The sequence below is a fragment of the Jaculus jaculus genome, chromosome 20, assembly GCF_020740685.1.
Source record: "Jaculus jaculus isolate mJacJac1 chromosome 20, mJacJac1.mat.Y.cur, whole genome shotgun sequence".
In the NCBI taxonomy this organism is placed as follows: domain Eukaryota; kingdom Metazoa; phylum Chordata; class Mammalia; order Rodentia; family Dipodidae; genus Jaculus; species Jaculus jaculus.
The window spans coordinates 12,204,478-12,224,518 of NC_059121.1; the positions used below are offsets into that span (position 1 = coordinate 12,204,478).

Below are 20,041 nucleotides of genomic sequence, written 5' to 3' on the forward strand. Positions count from 1 at the left end.
AAGTTAGCACCAGACAAATGAGATAATCCTTACTTTCCTTTTTCTTTCTTTCTTTTTTTTTTTTTTTTTTTTGAGGTAGGGTTTCACTCTAGCTCAGGCTGACCTGGAGTTCACTATGGAGTCTCAGGGTGGCCTTGAACTCACAGCAGTCCTCCTACCTCTGCCTCCCGAGTGCTGGGATTAAAGGCATGCACCACCACGCCCAGCTCAACCCTTACTTTTTAATAGAGAATTTAATAGGTGTAGGCCCTCTTGTAGCCCACAATTGGTGGTAGATTGATAGTGGATAGTGGGCTTATGTTTGGATATGGTTCTGACTTGTTTCCCAGCTCCAGCTATGGGTCCCGTACCACTGAGGGGATCAGTTAGCTGAATCAAGAGCAGTTGGTTTCCCACCATGGCTGTGTGCCACTATTGCACTTGTGTGAGCATCACAACAAGTTATTTGCTGCTAAGTAGGTGAGACCATGAGTTGCTTGGACAGATATTGGTCATTTTCCTCCAGTCGCCCATGTAGCCCCTTCTGATGCTAGACGCGCTGACTGTCGGGGGATTGACTCTCTTCCAGCTTCCAGCCATGCCATTCCATTTTACGTGTCAACCACATAAGGTGTCTTCAGCAGTAGGGTCTTACCACTAACCTTTTGTGGGTCATCAAATACTTGGACAGAAATCTGTCTTTCTTTTAGGAAGCCTTGTAGGTCTCTCTGATCAAAAGCTCATTGTGGATGATAGCCACATGCTGGTACTGGGAGTTACAGGTCAGGGGGTGGCACGCTTTTATTGGAATTTTACAGCATGTTCTTTTTCTTTTGTTGAACTAACAAACATTTTGTTTAGGACTAATCATCTGGTACCCCACAATCTACTTTTTAAAAGATGGGAAAGTAATATTGTTGTTTGATGTCTATGTTAGTAAAGATGGAAAAATGTAAGAAGTGTTAAGGCACAAATAAAGTGTTTACAGTCTTCAAATTTTGTATTAGTGTCCATAGATTTATGTGGTCACAGGATTGTTAGCACAGAGCTTTGCTGGTCTCTCTCTAGGGATTCCTACAGCAAATTACTTCACATGTTAGTCTCAAAAATAGAAGAGTAAGAAAGACTTGTCTCTTCAGCATCCAGTTTATGATCTGTGTGGGGTAACTAAGATTGTCAGCAAGCAAAAAGGAGAAAAGTCAGACTTAGAGAATCTTCAAAATATAGGAATTTTAGTGATATTCCTGTAAACCATAAATAAGGTGGTGGGCAAATTCAGTTTAATCTGGGTCTGAATGCAGTACTAAGACATTTGACATTGTGATATTCTGATGGTCTTTAGCATAACTCTCTTGCTCTGTTTCCTTCAGGCTGGCCCTCACTGCCATGAATAAATTTGAAGAAGCAGTTACAAGTTATCAGAAGGCCTTAGATCTTGACCCTGAAAATGATTCCTATAAATCAAATCTGAAAATAGCAGAACAGAAGTTAAGAGAGGTATCTAGTCCCGTAAGTTGTTAATGTGAAATGAGTGGAATGTATTCTCTCATTCACAATTTGTTGGCATTAAGTTATAATGGTTGGGATGAATCTCAGATATAAATCTCTTCTTTCACAGACAGGAACTGGGTTGAGCTTTGACATGGCTAGCTTGATAAATAATCCAGCTTTCATTAGTATGGTGAGTATACTTCTTTTTCTGATTTACTGTTTCATACTGTGTGTGTGTGTGTGTGTGTGTGTGTGTGTGTGTGTACTTATGCATGGGCATGCCAGGGTCTCTTTGCTGCTACAAATTAATGCTAGACACACATGTGCCAGTCTGTATCCTGCTTTACATGTATGCTGGGGAATCAAGCCGAGCAGTGGGCTTTGCAAGCAAATACCTTTAACCACTGAGTCATCACCCCAGCCCTTCTCATACATTCTTTTTCATCCTTTTTTTTTTTTTTTTTTGGTTTTGCAAGGTAGGGTTTCACTGTAGCCCAGGCTGACCTGGAATTCAATATGTAGTCTCAGGGTGGCCTCGAACTCATGGTGATTCTCCTACCTCTGCCTCCCAAGTGTTGGGATTAAAGGCGTGCGCCACCACGCCCGGCTCTTTTTCATACTTTTAAAAGAGATGGGATCTTACAGTGGTTACCTGAGCTAATTCAAAGCTTTTGGGCTCAAGTGATTCTCCTAGAGCTTCTTACTGGTAGTGGTAAAGTGCTGATTGTAGGGGCTAAGGCAAAGGTTCTATACCTGTTCTCTATCCTCTCAAGGAATCCAGGGCTAGACTCCCAAAAGCTCTTTAAAATGAAATACAAGAATCACTATACGGGTGGATTTGTGTACTCCTATGGGCCCAAAACCCTAGTTTTCATCAGATTGGCACAAAAGTCTTCAAATCTGTGGAAGGTTGAAAACAACTATCTTATATGAAATTGGTTCCAGGAAGACAACACCTACCAGTGAGCTCTGAGCACTGCCTAACAGGTCCCTCATCTTGCCCTCAGCCTGGTCCTCAGAGTTCATTTGGCACTGGGGGTTGAGCTCAGGGGCAGAATGCTAGTATGCCCAAGATTGACTCTCTACATGGCGAAATGAAAACAAAATGTTTCACAGTAACATGCATTCCATTCTTTTTCATTTATGAGACAGTCTCATGTATTACAGGCTAGGGTTGAACTTGCCGTGTAGCTGAACTGACTTGGGTGCAGGGGTTACAGGTGTATGCCATCATACCTGGCTTACACCATGCTAGGAATCAAATCCAGGACCTCAGCTTGCTTTAAAGCACTGTTGTAACTGAGCTATATTCCCAGTCTTGCACTGAATTCTTCAGCAAAATAATTTATGGATCTTTGGAACACAACAATAAATGTATCTTGTACTCATTAAATCTTTAGCTAACTTGGGCTGGAGAGATGGCTTAGCAGTTAAGCGCTTGCCTATGAAGCCTAAGGACCCTGGTTTGAGGCTCGATTCCCCAGGACCCACGTTAGTCAGATGCACAAGGGGGCACACGCGTCTGGAGTTCGTTTGCAGTGGCTCGAGGCCCTGGTGTGCCCATTCTCTCTCTCTCTCTCTCTCTCTGCCTCTTTCTCTCTGTCTGTCGCTCTTAAATAAATAAATTTAAACAAGTTAAAAAAAATCTTTCTTTAATTGAAGCATACAGTTCTCCCATCAAGTTTAGTTTGTCTTCCTATTTGGTGGCAAGCATATTATCTCTTTCAAAGTCCTGTTCTTTACCCTGGTACACCCATTTCCAGTGCTCAAGATAAGCTGTTGCAATTGGATATGGAAATGGAATTCAGCTCCAGATTTAACTTAGTCTTTAAGCTGCTGCACAGCACAGTAAGGATGACAGCACCATAGGAGCTAGGGTTAAAAGTCTGTCTTAACTCTTAGAGCGGCTCTGCATGGAACATTGGTGTACTCAGTGGTGAATCATTTAGCGAGCATTCAGGGCCTGGGTTAACCTGCAGAACCACCTAATAATAACAACAAGGTGGTGATGATGTCAGGACTGGGAATGTAGGTCAGTGACAGGGCATATACTTAGTGAGCATGAGGCTATGGACTCAATCCCCAACTACCAAAATCAATAAAAAAGACACTAATAATTAAAAGTAAAGTAAGTAATAAAAGTTAAAAGGATCAGGTTAATAGAGATTATACCTGGTGTTTTAGAGAGGTACTAGAATTCCAGTTGACGGATAGGTGAAGGAAGAAGAGATGCCTGACCTTGTCATGCCTGCTGAAAAGACTTTTCTGGCCCCTGCACCAAAGTCCCTTCTCTCTTGGTATTGCCCCTCTCAAGGATAGGATATACTGGATACTTTCAAAGTTTCTGTTTTTCCTGTGAATTGACTATTGTGTCCTCAGCTCACAGTGCTGTGTTTATACTGATACCTGCCATCTCATTACCCTTGTGCTGTCTTTTTAATGCCAACTTTCCCAGTTCCTCTTTTTTTTTAATCCTCATATTTTGTGCAGTACGCTAAAACTCTACAGAAGGGTAGGACATACATCTTTTTGCTTTCATCCTTACTTTTACACAATCTTTGAATATTACTGCATAACTTCTATTTATTTATTTTCTGTGTTTGAAGGAGAGTTTCACTCTTTTTTTAAAAAAATTTTGGGGGTTATTTTTATTTATTTATTTGAGAACGACAGACAGAGAAAGAGGCAGAGAGAGAATGTGCGTGCCAGGGCTTCCAGCCACTGCAGACGAATTCCAGATGAGTGCGCCCCCTTGTGCATCTGGCTAACGTGGGTACTGGGGAATCAAGCCTCGAACTGGGGTCCTTAGGCTTCACAAGCAAGCGCTTAACCGCTAAGCCATCTCTCCAGCCCGAGAGTCTCACTCTTGCTCAGGCTGACCTGGAACTTACTTTAGTCTCAAGCTGGTGTCGCACTAGTAACGATCCTACTACCTCTGTTTCCAAGTGCTGAGATGAAAGGTATGCGCCACCACATCTGGATACTGCCTAATTTTTAATGGGCAATCTATTTTTCAATTACAGGCAGCAAGTTTAATGCAAAACCCTCAAGTTCAACAGCTGTAAGTATACAAAAGGGCTTATTAAGTTTCCCCATTCTACTTGCCAGGCTTTTTTTTAAAAAATAACTTTGACACACAGAAGTCAGCTCTCACTCACATTGACTGCCAGACTTTTAATTTGAGCTGATCAGCTCAAACATGATAAATTGCACTGAATACCAGTCACTTAGAACTTAAAGCCATACACATTTGGTCCAGCTTCTTCTCCAATGGAGTTATATATATATATTTTTTTCAAGGTAGGGTCTCACTCAAGCCAGCCCTGGCTGGCCTGGAATTCACTATGTCATCTCAGGGTGCCCGCAAACTCACAGTGATCCTCTGCCTCCCAAGTGCCAGGATTAAAGGTGTGTGCCACCACACCAAGCTAAATGGGGTTATTGTATGTAACACTTTTCCTGGGCCAGTGATCCCATTTGTGAAGAGTATCTGTTCATCTCAGTGACATTTCTTTTATATATCCTAGAATGTCAGGAATGATGACCAATGCCATTGGGGGACCCGCTGCTGGAGTTGGGGGCCTCACTGACCTGTCTAGTCTCATCCAAGCGTAAGTGGAGCTTAATAGGAAAGATGAAAATGTATCTTATGTTTACAGTTTATCTCTAAGGGGCCAGGTCTGTCATCTTTATAATATCTTATCTTAAATGAATAGGACTAGCCTCTTTAAACCAACTTTGCCTGAAAGAAGTTCCTAACTAGGAGTCACATTTCAACCTTAAGGTTAGAGATCTAGCTCTGTCTGGAGTACAAGCACATGTGTTCATACATGTTTTTCTCTCCCAGGGACCCTCAAGTACCAGTAGATCTGGAAGGACAGACCTTAGGCGGAAAGAAGCAGTTGGCACCCCTATTCAATAGCTGGAGGGACTGAGGAACAAGTTAGCAACTTATTAAGGGTCCAGATCATCCATGCATAGATGTCTTTTGATTTGCAGCCTGAATTTTTGTTACTAGTTTTCGGTATGAATTGGGGTTCCTATTTCTTACATGGAGATAGCAATATTATCTTCATTTACAGAGGGGCTACTGTTGAGGCATGTGTATTGTGATCTCATATGTAAAGCAGTGAGTTCTGAATTCTCCACTAATATAGTGAAAAGATACCGGGAAACCACTTTTCCCCACTTGAATTTATTTGGGATATAAATGGAAGTCAGATATCTATTGAAAAATATGTATTGGCCAGGAGTGGTGGTGCACACCTTTAATCCCAGCACTTGGAAGGCAGAGGTCGGAGGATCGCCATGAATGCAAGGCCACCCAGAGACTACATAGTGATTTCCAGGTCAGCCTGGGCTACAGCAAAACTCTACCTTAAAAAACAATATATATATATATATATATATATATATATATATATATATATATATGTATATATATATATATAGAGAGAGAGAGAGAGAGAGAGAGAGAGGGCGGGGGGGGGGAGGGAGGGAGGGAGGGAGAGAGAATGGGCATGCCAGGGTTTCCAGTCACTGCAAATGAACTTCAGATGCATGCGCCACCTTGTGCATCTAGCTTACGTGGTACTGGGGAACTGAACTGAGGTCCTTTGGCTTGGCAGGCAAGCGCCTAACTGCTAAGCCATCTCTCCAGCCCCAATATATATTTTAATGTCACTTCTTTTTTGTCCTTTGAGACAGGGTCTTGACAGTTTATGCTGGTCCTCCAACTCATGGTAATTCTCATGCTTCAAACTTCTGAGTTTTAGGATTATAGGCACCACCACACCCAGGTTAAAACTACCTGTTCGTTCAGTGGCAAAGCACTTACATCCTTGAGCCATGGGTTCAATCCCTGGCACCACAAAACTAAGTAAATAATTTTAAAAATCACGGTACATGTATTAATGTTCATATCACTGAAGGAGTCTTCTCATGCTAACATTAAATTACCTTCTGTAGAACTTGCTTAAGATATTCCTCCTGAAGTCTACTGACATTACTGGCAGTTACTAGGGAGCCACAGCACCATTTGCTGTTTATGATCACACCATTTAGAATGATGTATAAGTGGCATAATTATCATGTGCAACATATGCAATTGAGGACATAAACTTGACTTTGTTTTCAACATTTTGTTGTTGTTGTTTGGGTGTTTGTTTTTGAGATAGGGTCTTGTGTAGAGGAAGCTGGCCTTGAACTCCCTATTCTCCTGCCTCCCAAGTCATGGGATTATAAACATGGCATCACCATAATCAACTTTCTTTTTCTTTCTTTCTTTTCTTCTCTCTCTCTCTTTTTAGAGAGAGCAAGAGAGAAAATTGGCATGCCAGGGCCTCCAGCCACTGAAGTTGAACTCCAGACATGTGTGCCACCTTGTATGCATGTATGACCTTGAGCACTTGCATTATCTTGTGTGTCTGGCTTATGTGGGATCTGGCTAGTCAAACCATGGGTCCTTAGGCTTCACAGGCAAGTGCCTTAACCACTAAGCCATCTCTCCAGCCCAATTTTGTTTCTTAATGCAGTGGTGGGAGTTGAACTTAGGACCTCAAACATGGTCAGTGAGTGTTCTACCTTTGAGCTACATCCTCAGACCTATTTAAGCCTTGGCTTTAACACATTAGCTGTATAGTGACTTCTATAAGGATCCAAACTGGGAGTTATACTGTCATGAGAAACTAGGAAAACCTTTCTCTAAGAGCATTTTTGAGCACATAAAAAGCTTGTGCTTCCTAGCCCATTGTGTGTCATTAAACAGTGGAGTTCAGATTCTACACAACTCAGACACTTGTGTTTTTAGCTTGGGTGTTTTGCTTCTTGATCTTAGGAAAAAGGCTGACACACACAGTATGGTTTGTTTCTTGTAAAGCACTGTCTTGTCATAATGCTGTGTAGAAGCAGTGGTGAAGTTAGGGTTCTAACACTTGTTTGCTATGGGAAGTTCCTGTTGGCTCTTTTTGGATGAGCACTTTGTATCTGGCAGTTCCTTAATTCTCTTGCCTTTGTGTTCCAGGGGCCAGCAGTTTGCTCAGCAGATACAGCAACAGAACCCTGAGTTTATAGAGCAACTGAGAAATCATATCCGGAGCAGATCATTCAGCAGCAGCACCGAGGAACGTTCCTGACTGGGCCAGAATACCCAGCCCACAACGCAAACGGTTTCCGGCGCTGCTGAGTCCACTGTAGATAGTAGCCAAACACCACCACAACAAAGTACCATATCCAGTGTCTGAAGAGAAGGGAGGAGAACCTTGGGTATGTTCTGGAGGGATACATCTGTTCAGACAATAGGCTTATCACAAACAGACTTGAACTCCTTTGGAAACAGATCAGTAGTAGCATTGCAAAGTGCTAATGTAGCAGTGGGTCCGGGATCATTCATTCTCAAACTTTCATCATTGTATTTCTATATTAGATTTAATAGCAGAGATATTTATTAAGCAGTAGGGCTATTTACTGGTCAGTTCTTTAGCTCCAGGTTCCCTGAGGCAGAAGCTTTTGGAGAGGAGGGTAACTTCACATGCTAGTTTGGAAGAAATCTATTTCTCTCAGCAGCATGTGGAGGGAGGAGACTTGAACAGAGCTGGCTTTGCTAAGTGCTATGATCATAACGAACAGGCACCACTGGTGCCAGGACTACATTTAAGGCAGCTTGTTCGGTAAGCCATGGGAACCTGAAGCGCTGGGAATAAGCAACATGCAGTGCAAGGGGAAGTTGTGAAGAGAAAAACCAGATAATGTGAATGTACACAAAGTCAAAGTAGTGCTCAGGTTTTATGATAGTTAAGAACTTATCTTGTCTGCAGTTTAGTGTTGATAACATTAGCATGGCCGGTTAAGTACATAATGAAGTACATTTAGAAATCCTTAATGGTATTGTTTAGGTCAGTGATAACAACTACTCAACTTAATTATCACAATTTTCCTGGTGGTGAACTTATTCTTGGATACTATCAAGTACACTTACTTTTAAATAATCCAGTGGTGACCTTGAGTTAAGGATTTTCTAAGTGAAATTTAATTATGTGCCCATTAACACTTTTTTTTTTAAAAAACAAGACAACCTAAGATTACTTGGTAAACAGCAAAAAGGCATCTTTCACTAATATTGTTTGTTCATATACTAAGTTTTGCCTAGCATGCCAGTCTTATGCTTAACTTTAATTTACTGCAATTTCAACATAACAGGAGACTTAAAATATCTATTATGAGATATGCATATGGTTAATAGAAAGAAATGACATTAAATTCTAATGACATGTCTCTGGTGGATGAGACAGTTCGAATTTCAATTGGAATTTCTTGTTTATCATGAAGTTGGTTACATGAGACTGACATGTAATGATTTTAAAAGGTCTGTGAGGGAAAATTTAAAAGTTAGGTACTTAATAAGTACCTAAGTATAACTGTTCACAAGACCAGCATCTTGAAGTTTATCTTTTCTTTTTCTCCTTTACCTTTTGTGAGCTAGTGGTTCCATAATTTTACTGTAAGCATCAGGTGGGGAAAAAATTCATCAAAAATAAAAATTCAGGGCTGGAGAGATGGCTTAGTGGTTAAGGCACATGCCTGCACAGCCTACGGACCCAGGTTTGATTCTCCAGGTCCCACATAAGCCAGATGCACATGGTGGTACATGTGTATAGAGTTTGTTTGCAGTAGCTAGAGGCCCTGACATGCCCATTCTCTCTCTCTCCCTCTTTTTCTGTCTCTAATAAATAAATCAATTAATTTTTTTAAAAAAATGAAAATTCAGGGTCACACCTTCAGTTTTGTTTTAACAGGTGATGTATTAAGCCCCAGGAATCACCATTTTAAACAGCACACTTTCTAGTTAGGACTCAACTTTAAAATACTTATTTATTATAGTGAGTGTGTATGTATATGTATTTATTTAAGACTGTGTGTGTGTGTACATGCACCAGAGCCTCCTGCAACTACAAACTCATTCCAGACACACACTGCTTTGGCTTTATGTGGGAATTGGGCATATGAACCAAGGCAGTTGCAAGCAAGTGCCTTTAACCACTAAGCTATCAATCCAGCCCAGGATTCAACTGACATTAACATAATGTTTCTCCCAATAGCTAGCAGATACCTGAGCACCTGGGTTTGGTCTCACACAAGACCCCTGAGCCCACAGTCCTGGCTAAAGAACTTATATCTGAGGACCTCTACAATGAAAATCGATAGTCTATCTAGTGCAGACCATCTCAACTTACAGGAAGACACTCAACTGTTTTTATTACAAAGAATGAAATACTAAAGGCCAGGCTTAAGCCGGGCATGGTGGCGCATGCCTTTAATCCCAACACTCAGGAGGCAAAGATAGGAGGATCACCATGAGTTCGAGGCCACCCTGAGACTCCATAGTGAATTCCAGGTCAGTCTGAGGCTAGAGTGAGGCCCTACCTGGAAAAGCAAAAAAAAAAAGGAACTAAAGGCCAGGTGTGGTGATGCATGCCTTTAATCCCAGCCCTCTTAGGAGAATCTCTGTGAATTCACAGCCACCCTGAGATTACATAGTGAATTCCATGTTAGCCTGAGCTAGAGCAAGACCCTACCTTGAAAAACAAAAAAAAGAGTGAAATATTAATTGGCCATTTTTATCTAGTGTTGAGTACAGATAGTATTTGCAGCATTACTATTGTAGATACATTTAAAGATGCTTTCAGATTAACAAATTGACAGATCTTTAGATAGACTAGGGAAATAGAAAAATGCCAATTAACCCTATCAGAAATGAAGATGGAAGAGCACTTGCTTAGCATGTGAGATCGTGGATTCAATCCCCAGCATTGCAAGGGAAGCAAACAAAGCAAAGCAGATACACCACAAACCTTGTACACGTTCTAAGGATAATCAGAGGAGCGGGGGCTATAGCTCAGTTGGTGGAGTGCATGCCTGCAGAGAGCATGCAGAGCCTCGGGTCTGGTCTTCAGCTCTGCGTGCACTGGGCCAGGCAGCACACACATATAATCTCAGCATGTTTATTTGGCCAGGAATGTCTTGATAACAAAATCAGACAGCTGTCATGAGAAAAACACTTAAAATGTTGTCTTTGGTGCATTTATTCTTTCTACATGAAATGGTGTAAACTGCTCTATTTCTCTCATTTCACTTTTTTGGTGTGTTTCTTTGGGAATGAATACACTACCTGAAATAAACTCAATCTAGATGATATTTGTTCACTTACACGGTCACTCTAATCTGGCCATTTTGCTCTTCAGGGCTCTTCATGTCTTTGGAATCATTACATTGGAGATTCAAGAAACTTTTATGTGGCTTGACTGTGTTAGCTATTCATAAAATCCTAAAGAATTTCTCCTGTTTTCTCTTCCTTATTGGAAAAACATAGTTACCAAAAAGAAACAAGAAGGTATTAAATATTTATATACATTTTAACTAGGAATGCTTGATTGTCATTAACCCCTTTCATTGTGATAGTTGAAGCTGCTATGCAAACAGAACATGACTTTTTATGGAAATGATGTTTTCTTTTAATGTACCAAATTGTTAATCTAGTTTTGATAACATAGTTTACACAGATCCTTTATAAGATGGCATTATCTAACTTTTATTTAAAGAGTATGAACAATCTATGTCAATGATACTGTTGGTTTATAAGCAGAAGAGAATTTGTAATTAAAGTATATAGCAGATTACAAGTGACAGTTATGGTTTACAGTCTGAAAGTGAAACAGGTTCAATTGCAAGACAAAGCTTGAAGAACAACGTATCCCATACAGTGGCTCTGGTCTTACTTCATCATCAGGCAATCTTCTAATTATCTGCAAAGACAGACTTCAGCTTTTACATTTTGTTTTGCACAGATATTTCATTAATTTTGATTCTAATTTGAGGGCAACTCTTACAAATATTACCTTTCATGTTGGACCAATTTGTCATGGCAATAAATAATTATGCATTTAAGAAAAATCAAATTTTAATGACTCAATATATTCTTCAAAGGAAGAAATTACATATTGTGGAATTTCAGCCTGCCAAAGTAGAATAAGTTTTATTTAAAAGCATAAAGGTTTCTTGACAAATAGTGAAACATCTGTTACATTCCAGTTATGAACTGTTTAAAACTAACTTTCTCACTGTTTTGTTCAAGTATATATGATTACATGGAAAGACAGAAAGTTTTATAATAATAATAATATTAATACATGATTAAAGGGTCAAAATCAAATAAAAAGCTTGGAATCCTTTAAATATGTATTAGGAAAGTAAGTGGTTTATTTTTCAGTGGGAACATCTCCAGGAATTTTAGGTTAGAATGAGAAGATTAAACAATTAGAACAACTAGACAATTAAAAAGTAAACAAAGAAATAAAACCAGTTCTGATCTGTTCAGTATCTGCTTGGTGTGTTTGTATGTGCACACAAACACAGACCTACACAATAATTTTTGAAACAACTACAAAAATTCATTCTATGTTAAGGCTATAATTATGTTACAGGAAGACAACCTGATTGTCTTAAACTTTTTAGCACCTATGGGAAAATGCTGGAGTTAACTAAATATTTCTAAATGAAGTAATATGATTTTTTTTTTTCTTTCAAGGTAGGGTCTCACTCTAGCTCGAGCTGATCTGGAATTCACTATGTAATCTTAGGGTGGCCTCGAACTCGCAGTGATCCTCCTACCTCTGCCTACCGAGTGCTGGGATTAAAGGTGTGTGCCGCCACAAATGGCAGAATACGAACATTTTAAAGTCCTAAAAACAGCTGCATATTCTGACTGAGGTCAGCAAACGAATCACCTACCGGCTATATCCAGCCAGCTGCTTTTTCTGGAGCTTCTGGACCAAGACAGCATAATTAATTGTCTGTCTGTGAAGCCTACGGTGCTTGATGTGTCTCCCCTTACACAAAAAGTGTGGTGGCTGCTGTTTCATGTATTTGCTATGAACAAAGTTCTCAAATACAGGTCTTTTGGAAAACAAAATTAAACACTTAACTAAAATAACATGAAATAAATGTAGACTTCACTTAAACAAGGCAAAGTCAGTTCTTTTCAAAACAAATATTTAATGTTTGAATTGTTTTATAGGAAAGAAATTTAAATAATATGCACTTATTTTTGCTACTCATTTTACAAAGGTGACAGAAATAAAGTTCTATGAAATTTAACATCGGAAATTTTCTTTAGGCTTCCACTTCAGTGGCCGCAGATACCACACAGACTTGTGCGATGTCATCGTATTCATATGTCCTCTTTAAGAATGTGTCAGTTAGTCTTAGGCCAGAGACACTCTACAGAGAAAAATAAAAACCTCAGATTTCATTCATTGATATTTATCAGAGAAAATATGGCTATAATAAATATTTCTAAGTTAGTTTCCATAGTATTGAAATTATGGAAAGAGTAGGTATTGAAGTTAACTGGAAAAAAATACCTACTTGTAGTCCCTGTACTGAAGACAGCAGAGTGAGGGCAAGGCAAAGGGAGGAACTTGGATGCAGCTTTCCCAGCTGTCTTCCTGAAATCCCACACCAGTGGATAGAACTGGTATTGTACATTTCCAAAACCAGATCCATAGTCCTTTCACTGTTGATACAGTCAGAAAAACAGGAATAAACTTTGTTCATTTCATATGGACATGCTGTCATAGTTCTACTTCTATTAGTAAGTTGTTTTCTGAATATTCAGGATTAAAAAAACAATAAAGAGAACCAGGACTAGTATGTTGTAATTTTACTTATGGTAGAATGGGAGAGCAAGGTATGGTGATATATGCCTGTGATTGGGAGGTTGAAGCAGGAGTATCAAAAGTTCAAGGCCAGCCTTAGGTAATACAGAGTCTATCTCAAAAAAAAAAAACAAAATGACAAAAGAAAGGACAATGAACAGAAATGGCATCTTTAATACAGCATAAATGGCCTTAGACAAATCTCCCTCCTAAAGATGCAATGCATCTTTTAGTTTTAAAAAATATTTTATTTGGGGGCTGGAGAGATAGCTTTGCAGTTAAGGTGCTTGTCTGTGAAGCCTAAGGACCCATGTTTGACTCCCCAGATCCCATGTAAGCCAGATGCACAAGGTGATGATTGTGCAAGGTCTTGCATGCACAGAAGGTGGCACACATGCCTGGAGTTTGATTGCAGTGGCTTAAGCCCTGGTGTGCCAGTTCTCTCTCTTACTCTGTCATAAAACATTAAATTCTCTCTCTTGCTCTGTCATAAAAATTAAATATTTTATTACTTTATTTATATTTTAGAGAGAGAGAGAGAATTGGCACCCCAGGACCTCAGCCACTGCAATCAAACTCCAGACACTTGCTCCACCTACTGTGCAGTATAAACAATGAAAGGAACATGACCTTTGAAATCAAACATAGCTGGTGTCAAATTCTGACCCATCTTTTCTAGCTCTCTGGGCTTAAAAAAGTCATTTAAGCCTCTCTGAGCTCGCTTCTGTTCCACAGAATATGAATGACTAATACCCACCACACGGAATGATGAATGAGTGAGGAAAAAATACAGAAACTGCCTGGAAGACCTTGAAACTAAGAACTTCACAGTACTTGCCACCATCATCAGAGAAGGCTGTATGCCAAAAGGAAACTTAAAAAAAAAGAGAAGACTAAAAAGATTTACAAATTCTCTTAGATGGGTGGAGAGGAAGGAACACCAGTTCAGAAACACTGGCACTACCTGCAGTTCGTTATTTTGCAGGTAATATGAAAAGGTTCTTCAAGGTTGACAGTGTCTGGAATTGCCTCTAAAGATAGCCTAACATCTCCGTAACCTGGAGCCTAGGAGAAAAAGCAAACAATTAAAATCTTCTATTACAAAACGTCATGGTTTTAATGCAGTACCACATCAGCCATTGTCTCAATGTCTTGGATCTGCAGCAGACTGCTGTCCCCTCACTCTGACTCTTACTGTCATTTCTGCTGGTACAGCTTTGCAGGCTAGACTGTTCTTGTTATAAATACTGTAAGCTCAGTAGAGTTAAGTCTTTCCTCTAGGTGTGTAGTGAGTAAGGACCCCAGGGGATCTGTTCTCAGAGGAATGTCTTCCAGAAATACAGCATTTTCCACATCCGTAACTTGTAACTCGGCAGATAAGAAGCCACCCCTTTGAAATCAGTCAGGAAGAAAACTGTCTTTTATGAGACGTGGGCAAGGACGGACTTTGGAAAAATGAAGGTCTGACCATACCATGGCAGGATGTTAGCTAGCTGAGATATTTTAAAGTATGCTCAGTGATCATCTTTTTTTTGAAAAAAAAATATTGCCTCAAATTGAAAGAAAAGTATATTTTAGGATATGTCAGTAACAGTATTTAGCACAAATGAAAAACTTTACAGTAAATTCTCAGTAGTACGAGGAGGGGGCAAGAAAAAAGGACTGGCAGCTCTTCCTACTTTCAGAGCAGAAATTAGACAAAATACTTAATATCGCCAGGGTAATGTTATGAAGACTCATCTTAGATGATTTAATTTAATTATTTTGTTTTTGTTTTTTCGAGGTAGGGTCTCACTATAGCCCAGGCTGACTTGGAGTTTACTTATGTAGTCTCAGGGTGGCCTCGAACTCACAGTGATTCTCCTACCGCTGCCTCCTGAATGCTGGGATTAAAGGTGTGCACCACCATGCTCAGCTTACTTGAGGTTTTTGACATCTTAAAACCAGATATAAACTGAGTGGGTAAGTGCCACAAATCTAAGTTTCAGGATGTTGCAAAAACAAAAACAGAAAACAGTAATATAACTGAGGTAAAATGAATAGCACAATCTACCAAGAAAAGACCAACTGATAAGCAGATTTTTTTACTTCTATTTGGTAAAGTAAAAATTTATATATATATAGTACCCACTGACAAAATTTGAACAATACAGAGAAGATTAGCGTGATCCCTGAGCAAGGATGACGTGTAAATTCATGAAGCATCCAAGCAGGCAGAGTTGCACAGCACAAGTGTGCTGGCCCACATGAAGCATCCATATCTTTTTTTCTTTTTTGGTTTTTCGAGGTAGGGTCTCACTCTAGCCCAGGCTGACCTGGAATTCACTCTGTAGTCTCAGGGTGGCCTCGAACTCACGGCGATCCTCCTACCTCTGCCACTGGAGTGCTGGGATTAAAGGCGTGCGCCACCACACCTGGCTAAGCATCCATATCTTTAAACACACTCATGTACTAAGGACAAAATTCATACTTGAAGCTATGCATGGTAGCATGTGCCTTTAATTCCAGCACTTGGGAGACAGGAGGACTGCTGTGAGTTCAAGGTCAGCCTGAGATGACATAGTGAATTCCAGGTCAGCAGGAGCTAGAGTGAGACCCTACCTCAAAAAAAAAAAAAAAATGCTTGAACATTCTTCATTAATCCCAACACAAGTTTTCTGCCTAAAGAGTAGATAATATCAGTGCCTTTTATTGGAAGAGCTAGGAAAATTTTAGTTGTAGTCACTAACTACCTGTAACTTCCTGTCTTCCCACACCAAAACCTCTACTGAAGTGGTTTTCCTAGACTCACCATTCTTTGAAGCTGGCTTGTCTGTAACCTTCCTCTTTCTCCTAGATTTGTTTTCCACACTATATCCAGTTTTCCTATTACTGTCACTCCCTTAATGATGCCCGCTTTTTCTGCGAACTCCTTCTTCGGTTTTAGGCAGTATAAGTACTGGCGCGTGTCCATTGGCTGCAAATACGCTCTTGGCCCAAACGTAGACACACTGAGAGGGGTAGACAGAAAGAGAAAAAAACCCTTCAGCATCTGTGAGATGAGAGGCTACTGCTGTGATTACCTCTTTTGGGTAAGAACTGGACAATTTACTGCCCAAGTATATAGGAGAGGCCAGAGGTTTCAATCCAGATGAAAAGGACTAGTTCTGAGAACATTTATTTTCTGTTATTTTCAAATGGCAAGACAAATCTGGAGGTTCTTTGTAATGTAATATTACCTAAACTATTGGACATGTGTCATCAACTAATTGAAAAGTGTAACAAAAATCAGAATTTTTCTTTTTTTTTGAGCTAGGGTCTCACTATAGTCCAGGCTGACCTGGAACTCACTCTGTAGACCCTGGCTGGCCTTGATCTCACCATAGTCCTCCTACCACTGCCTCTCAAGTGCTGGGAGTAAAAGCGCCCAGCTCCGGAAATCAGAATTTTAATACATTGTTACTTTCCTCTAAGGCTACCAAACCTTCTTTGGCTGGCACTGTTGGAAGCTTGTAGTCTCAGCTGTTTGGGAGGCTGAGGCAGGAGAACTGCAAGGTCAAAGTCTTCCTAGACTAGAGACCGAGTTCAAGGCCAGCTTTGGCACCTTGGTGTGACCTTATCTCTAAATAAAAAGCAAAATGAGGAGCTGGAGAGATGGCTCAGTGGCTAAGGTGCTTGCCTGCAAAGCCTAAATACCTGGGTTCAGTTCCCCAGTACCCACATAAAGCTGGATGCACAAACTGAGGCATGCATCTGGAGTTTGTTTGCAGATGCTGAAGGCTCTGGTATGCCCATTCTCCCCCTCCCTCTCTCCCTCCTTCCTTCCTTCTCTCTCTCTCCTTGAAAAATAAAATAAATAAATAAAATATATTTTTAAAAAAAAAGCAAAATGAGGGCTTGCAATAATTTAGTGGTAGGACACTTGCCTAGCAGGCATTTGACCCTGGCTTCAGTCTCCACTGCTATGAAAAAAAAGAGGAGAGGTAAGAGAAGGAAGTACAGGAGAAGAGAGGACAGGAAATGGTAGGAGGGACAGAAGAGAAAGTAGAAGAATAATAGTGTCAGATTTACCTGCTGAATTTCGAAAATTAAGAGTTAAGTGCTTTAAATGGCACAACAAAACACAAAGGACTAGACTCTTTTCATGTGTAGGGAGGTATAAAGGGTAGGACAGGGTAGTTTTAGAAAAGTGCAACCCTCTCTCTGCTTACAAATAAATACATATCTTCTTTTAAATTTAAAAGGGCCGGCCAGGTGTGGTGGCGCACACCTTTAATCCCAGCACTCAGGAGGCAGAGGTAGGAGGATGGCCATGAGTTCAAGGCCACCCTGAGACAACATAATGGATTCCAAGTCAGCCTGGGCTAGAGTGAGACCCTACCTCGAAACCTCCCCACCTAAATTAAATTAAATTAAATTAAATTAAATTAAATTAAATTAAAAGGGCTGGAGGGATGGCTTAGCAGTTAAGGCCTATGAAGCCTAAGACTCAGGTTCGATTCCCCAGTACCCAAGTAAGCCAGATGCACAAAGTGGCACATGCTTCTGGAGTTTGTTTGCAGTGGCTAGAAGCCCTGGCATGCCCATTCTCTCTGACTGTTTCTCTTCTCTCTCTGCTTGCAAATAAATAAATAAATATTAAAAAAGAAAAGTAAAACCATGTTCTATACTACAGTATTGATATATGTCTATTAATTCATTAAAGTAATGGACATGAGAAAAACCTGCATCATTTGAACAGTAGCATTTATGCCGGGCATGGTGGCACACACCTTTAATTTCCTCACTGAGGTAAGAGGTTAGCTGTGATTTTGAGGCTAGCTTGAGGGTACGTAGTATAGTGAAATCCAGGTCAGTCTGGGCTAGAGTAAGACCTAATCTCAAAAAACAAAACAAAAAACAAAACAAAATAAGCAAAAACAAAACAAAAAAAAAACCCAAAAACACACACACACACACACACACACACACAAAATAATAGAAAAAGGTAACATTTTATATTTACCATTCTCCACCTTCACTGACAGAATTTAATTCTGTTACATTGTACATTATGGATGGCTCCAGTGAAACTTTCTCCATGAACATGGGTGAGGTTGTAATATTTTGAATCTGGGCTTCGAGAAATACTTCATCAGTCTGAGAATAAAAGAAAAAAATTGAGCAAAATGTCATGTTATTAAAAATACTAACCCCAACAAAAATATCTTATTTATATGAAGCAAAATAGTAACCACAAATGTGATTAGTTCATGCCTGCAAATCAAAGTTATCATAATTAATGTGAAACAAAAAGATCTTCATCCTAACACAATTAACAGGGGAAAGTGAAGTGTTAGTCAATGGACACCTTGTTAAACAATGGATATGGGATAACTAGACTTTACTTTGTAATAACATCCAAAAATATTTAACTGAAATTTCAATAACTAAGGTTTTAAACCTATTAAAATATTAAAAGAAACTTTAATATGAGTATACCTACACATTTTTACTATCAACATTATAGTGAGATCATTAGACTATTCTAGAATAATATAATTTCAATTGTTATAGTATGACTTCAATTTAGGCAGTGCCCACTAGTACAATGAATAATCTACTTTATACCCTAATAGGATATAATTTTTTTAAATTAACACAATTTATTAGTCATTTCTTAGCTCATTTAAAATATATATTAAGAGCTAAAAATAATATGCGAAATATGCCTGATAATCTTTGAGCTTCTTTTTGAAGCAGTGTATCACTCTAGCCCAGGCTAGCCTTGAACTCCTACTCATGGTGATCCTTCTATCTCAGCCTCCCAAGTTCTGGGATAGAGGGTGTGAACCAGCACACCCAAATGAGCTTTTAAGTCAGACAGAAGTTTGTGACAGAGTTCAAAACTGATGTCATTCATTAATATTTCAGTCACTGGGTAACTTAATTTTATATAAAAATGTAGTTCCATGATTATTTATAGTAAACACTCTTAATTTTATGCTATTTTGTAATTATTTTCCTTTGTTATGGAAAGAATAAAAATATACCAAAGATATTAAAAAACTTACTTTTTTTTCAAAAATTTCTGTTGTAGAACATAGTGATAATGTTAAGATTATCTAAAACTTGAAGAATCATGAGCTTTTTTATTTTTTATTTTTTTGTTTTTTCGAGGTATGGTCTCACTCTAGCCCCGGCTGACCTGGAATTCACTATGGAGTCTCAGGGTGGCCTTGAACTCACAGTGATCCTCCTACCTCTGCCTCCCCAGTGCTGGGATTAAAGGCGTGCGCCACCACGCCTGGCTCATGAGCTTTTTTAAACACTGAAGTCAGGAACATGGAAAGTCATTTGATCAAATATGATGAAGTTATCTCACGTAGTGTCTAAACACACTCATTAGCCTTTGGGACATGTGCTCAAACGAAAATAGAAATACAAAGATTTATCAAAACAATGTGCCTTTTAATGCATTATTCTATTAATTTTTATAGAAAATAATATATCCCATAAATCCATTGCTCTTAAAATATAACCACAGACCCACATTTCAATTTACACATGTCAATTTTCTGCATAAATTCATGAAAAGCTTAGATAGGTGAGAGGAAAGCAGCATAATGGAAAATCAAGCTAGCTGGAATAGTTAGTGCAAAGTCATTTGACATCAAAGGAATGAGGACAAGAACTGAGCACTGAGGCTGCTCACGCTATTAAATGTGTAGTGCGAGCTAAGCAAATGCTACTTATTATAAAGTAGGAAACTGAAAATGTGATTCAGCCAACTTGGGAAAACTCGCTTTTCTTTTGCCTACTACTTTTGTCAAAAGGCTATCTTTAACTGATTAATGCTTCAAACCAAAATCACTGTGCATCTGAAAATAAATAAATTTCAA

General features: G+C 39.3%; 2 protein-coding genes and 1 non-coding gene across 7 annotated transcripts in view; 2 read left to right on the forward strand and 1 right to left on the reverse strand.

The window, feature by feature from the left end:
- Positions 1–14,050, forward strand: part of Sgtb (small glutamine rich tetratricopeptide repeat co-chaperone beta) — a 48,318-nt gene extending 34,268 nt beyond the window's left edge. Inside the window, exons 7-12 of one of the 4 annotated variants that reach the window (XM_045138905.1) lie at positions 1,350–1,488; positions 1,598–1,660; positions 4,494–4,531; positions 4,998–5,081; positions 7,493–7,734; positions 13,710–14,050. In XM_045138905.1, coding sequence (XP_044994840.1) covers positions 1,350–1,488; positions 1,598–1,660; positions 4,494–4,531; positions 4,998–5,081; positions 7,493–7,604 — 436 coding nt within the window. In that variant the 3' untranslated portion in view covers positions 7,605–7,734; positions 13,710–14,050. Of the gene's footprint in view, positions 1–1,349; positions 1,489–1,597; positions 1,661–4,493; positions 4,532–4,997; positions 5,082–7,492; positions 9,105–10,709; positions 11,839–13,709 lie in introns of those variants that run through there. The other 3 variants (XM_004671181.2, XM_045138906.1, XM_045138907.1) reach the window with 3 other exon arrangements.
- The window catches only part of Trappc13 (trafficking protein particle complex subunit 13), a 38,694-nt gene continuing 29,688 nt past the window's right edge, over positions 11,036–20,041 (reverse strand). For both annotated transcript variants that reach the window (XM_045138904.1, XM_045138902.1), the window contains 5 exons: positions 18,166–18,299; positions 15,973–16,171; positions 14,146–14,246; positions 12,892–13,039; positions 11,036–12,744 (listed from right to left, as the gene is read on the reverse strand). In XM_045138904.1, coding sequence (XP_044994839.1) covers positions 12,637–12,744; positions 12,892–13,039; positions 14,146–14,246; positions 15,973–16,171; positions 18,166–18,299 — 690 coding nt within the window. In that variant the 3' untranslated portion in view covers positions 11,036–12,636. The remainder of the gene's footprint in view (positions 12,745–12,891; positions 13,040–14,145; positions 14,247–15,972; positions 16,172–18,165; positions 18,300–20,041) is intronic.
- LOC123456341 lies at positions 15,295–15,397 on the forward strand. The gene has a single exon (XR_006634476.1). It is a non-coding gene; the product is annotated as a U6 spliceosomal RNA (small nuclear RNA).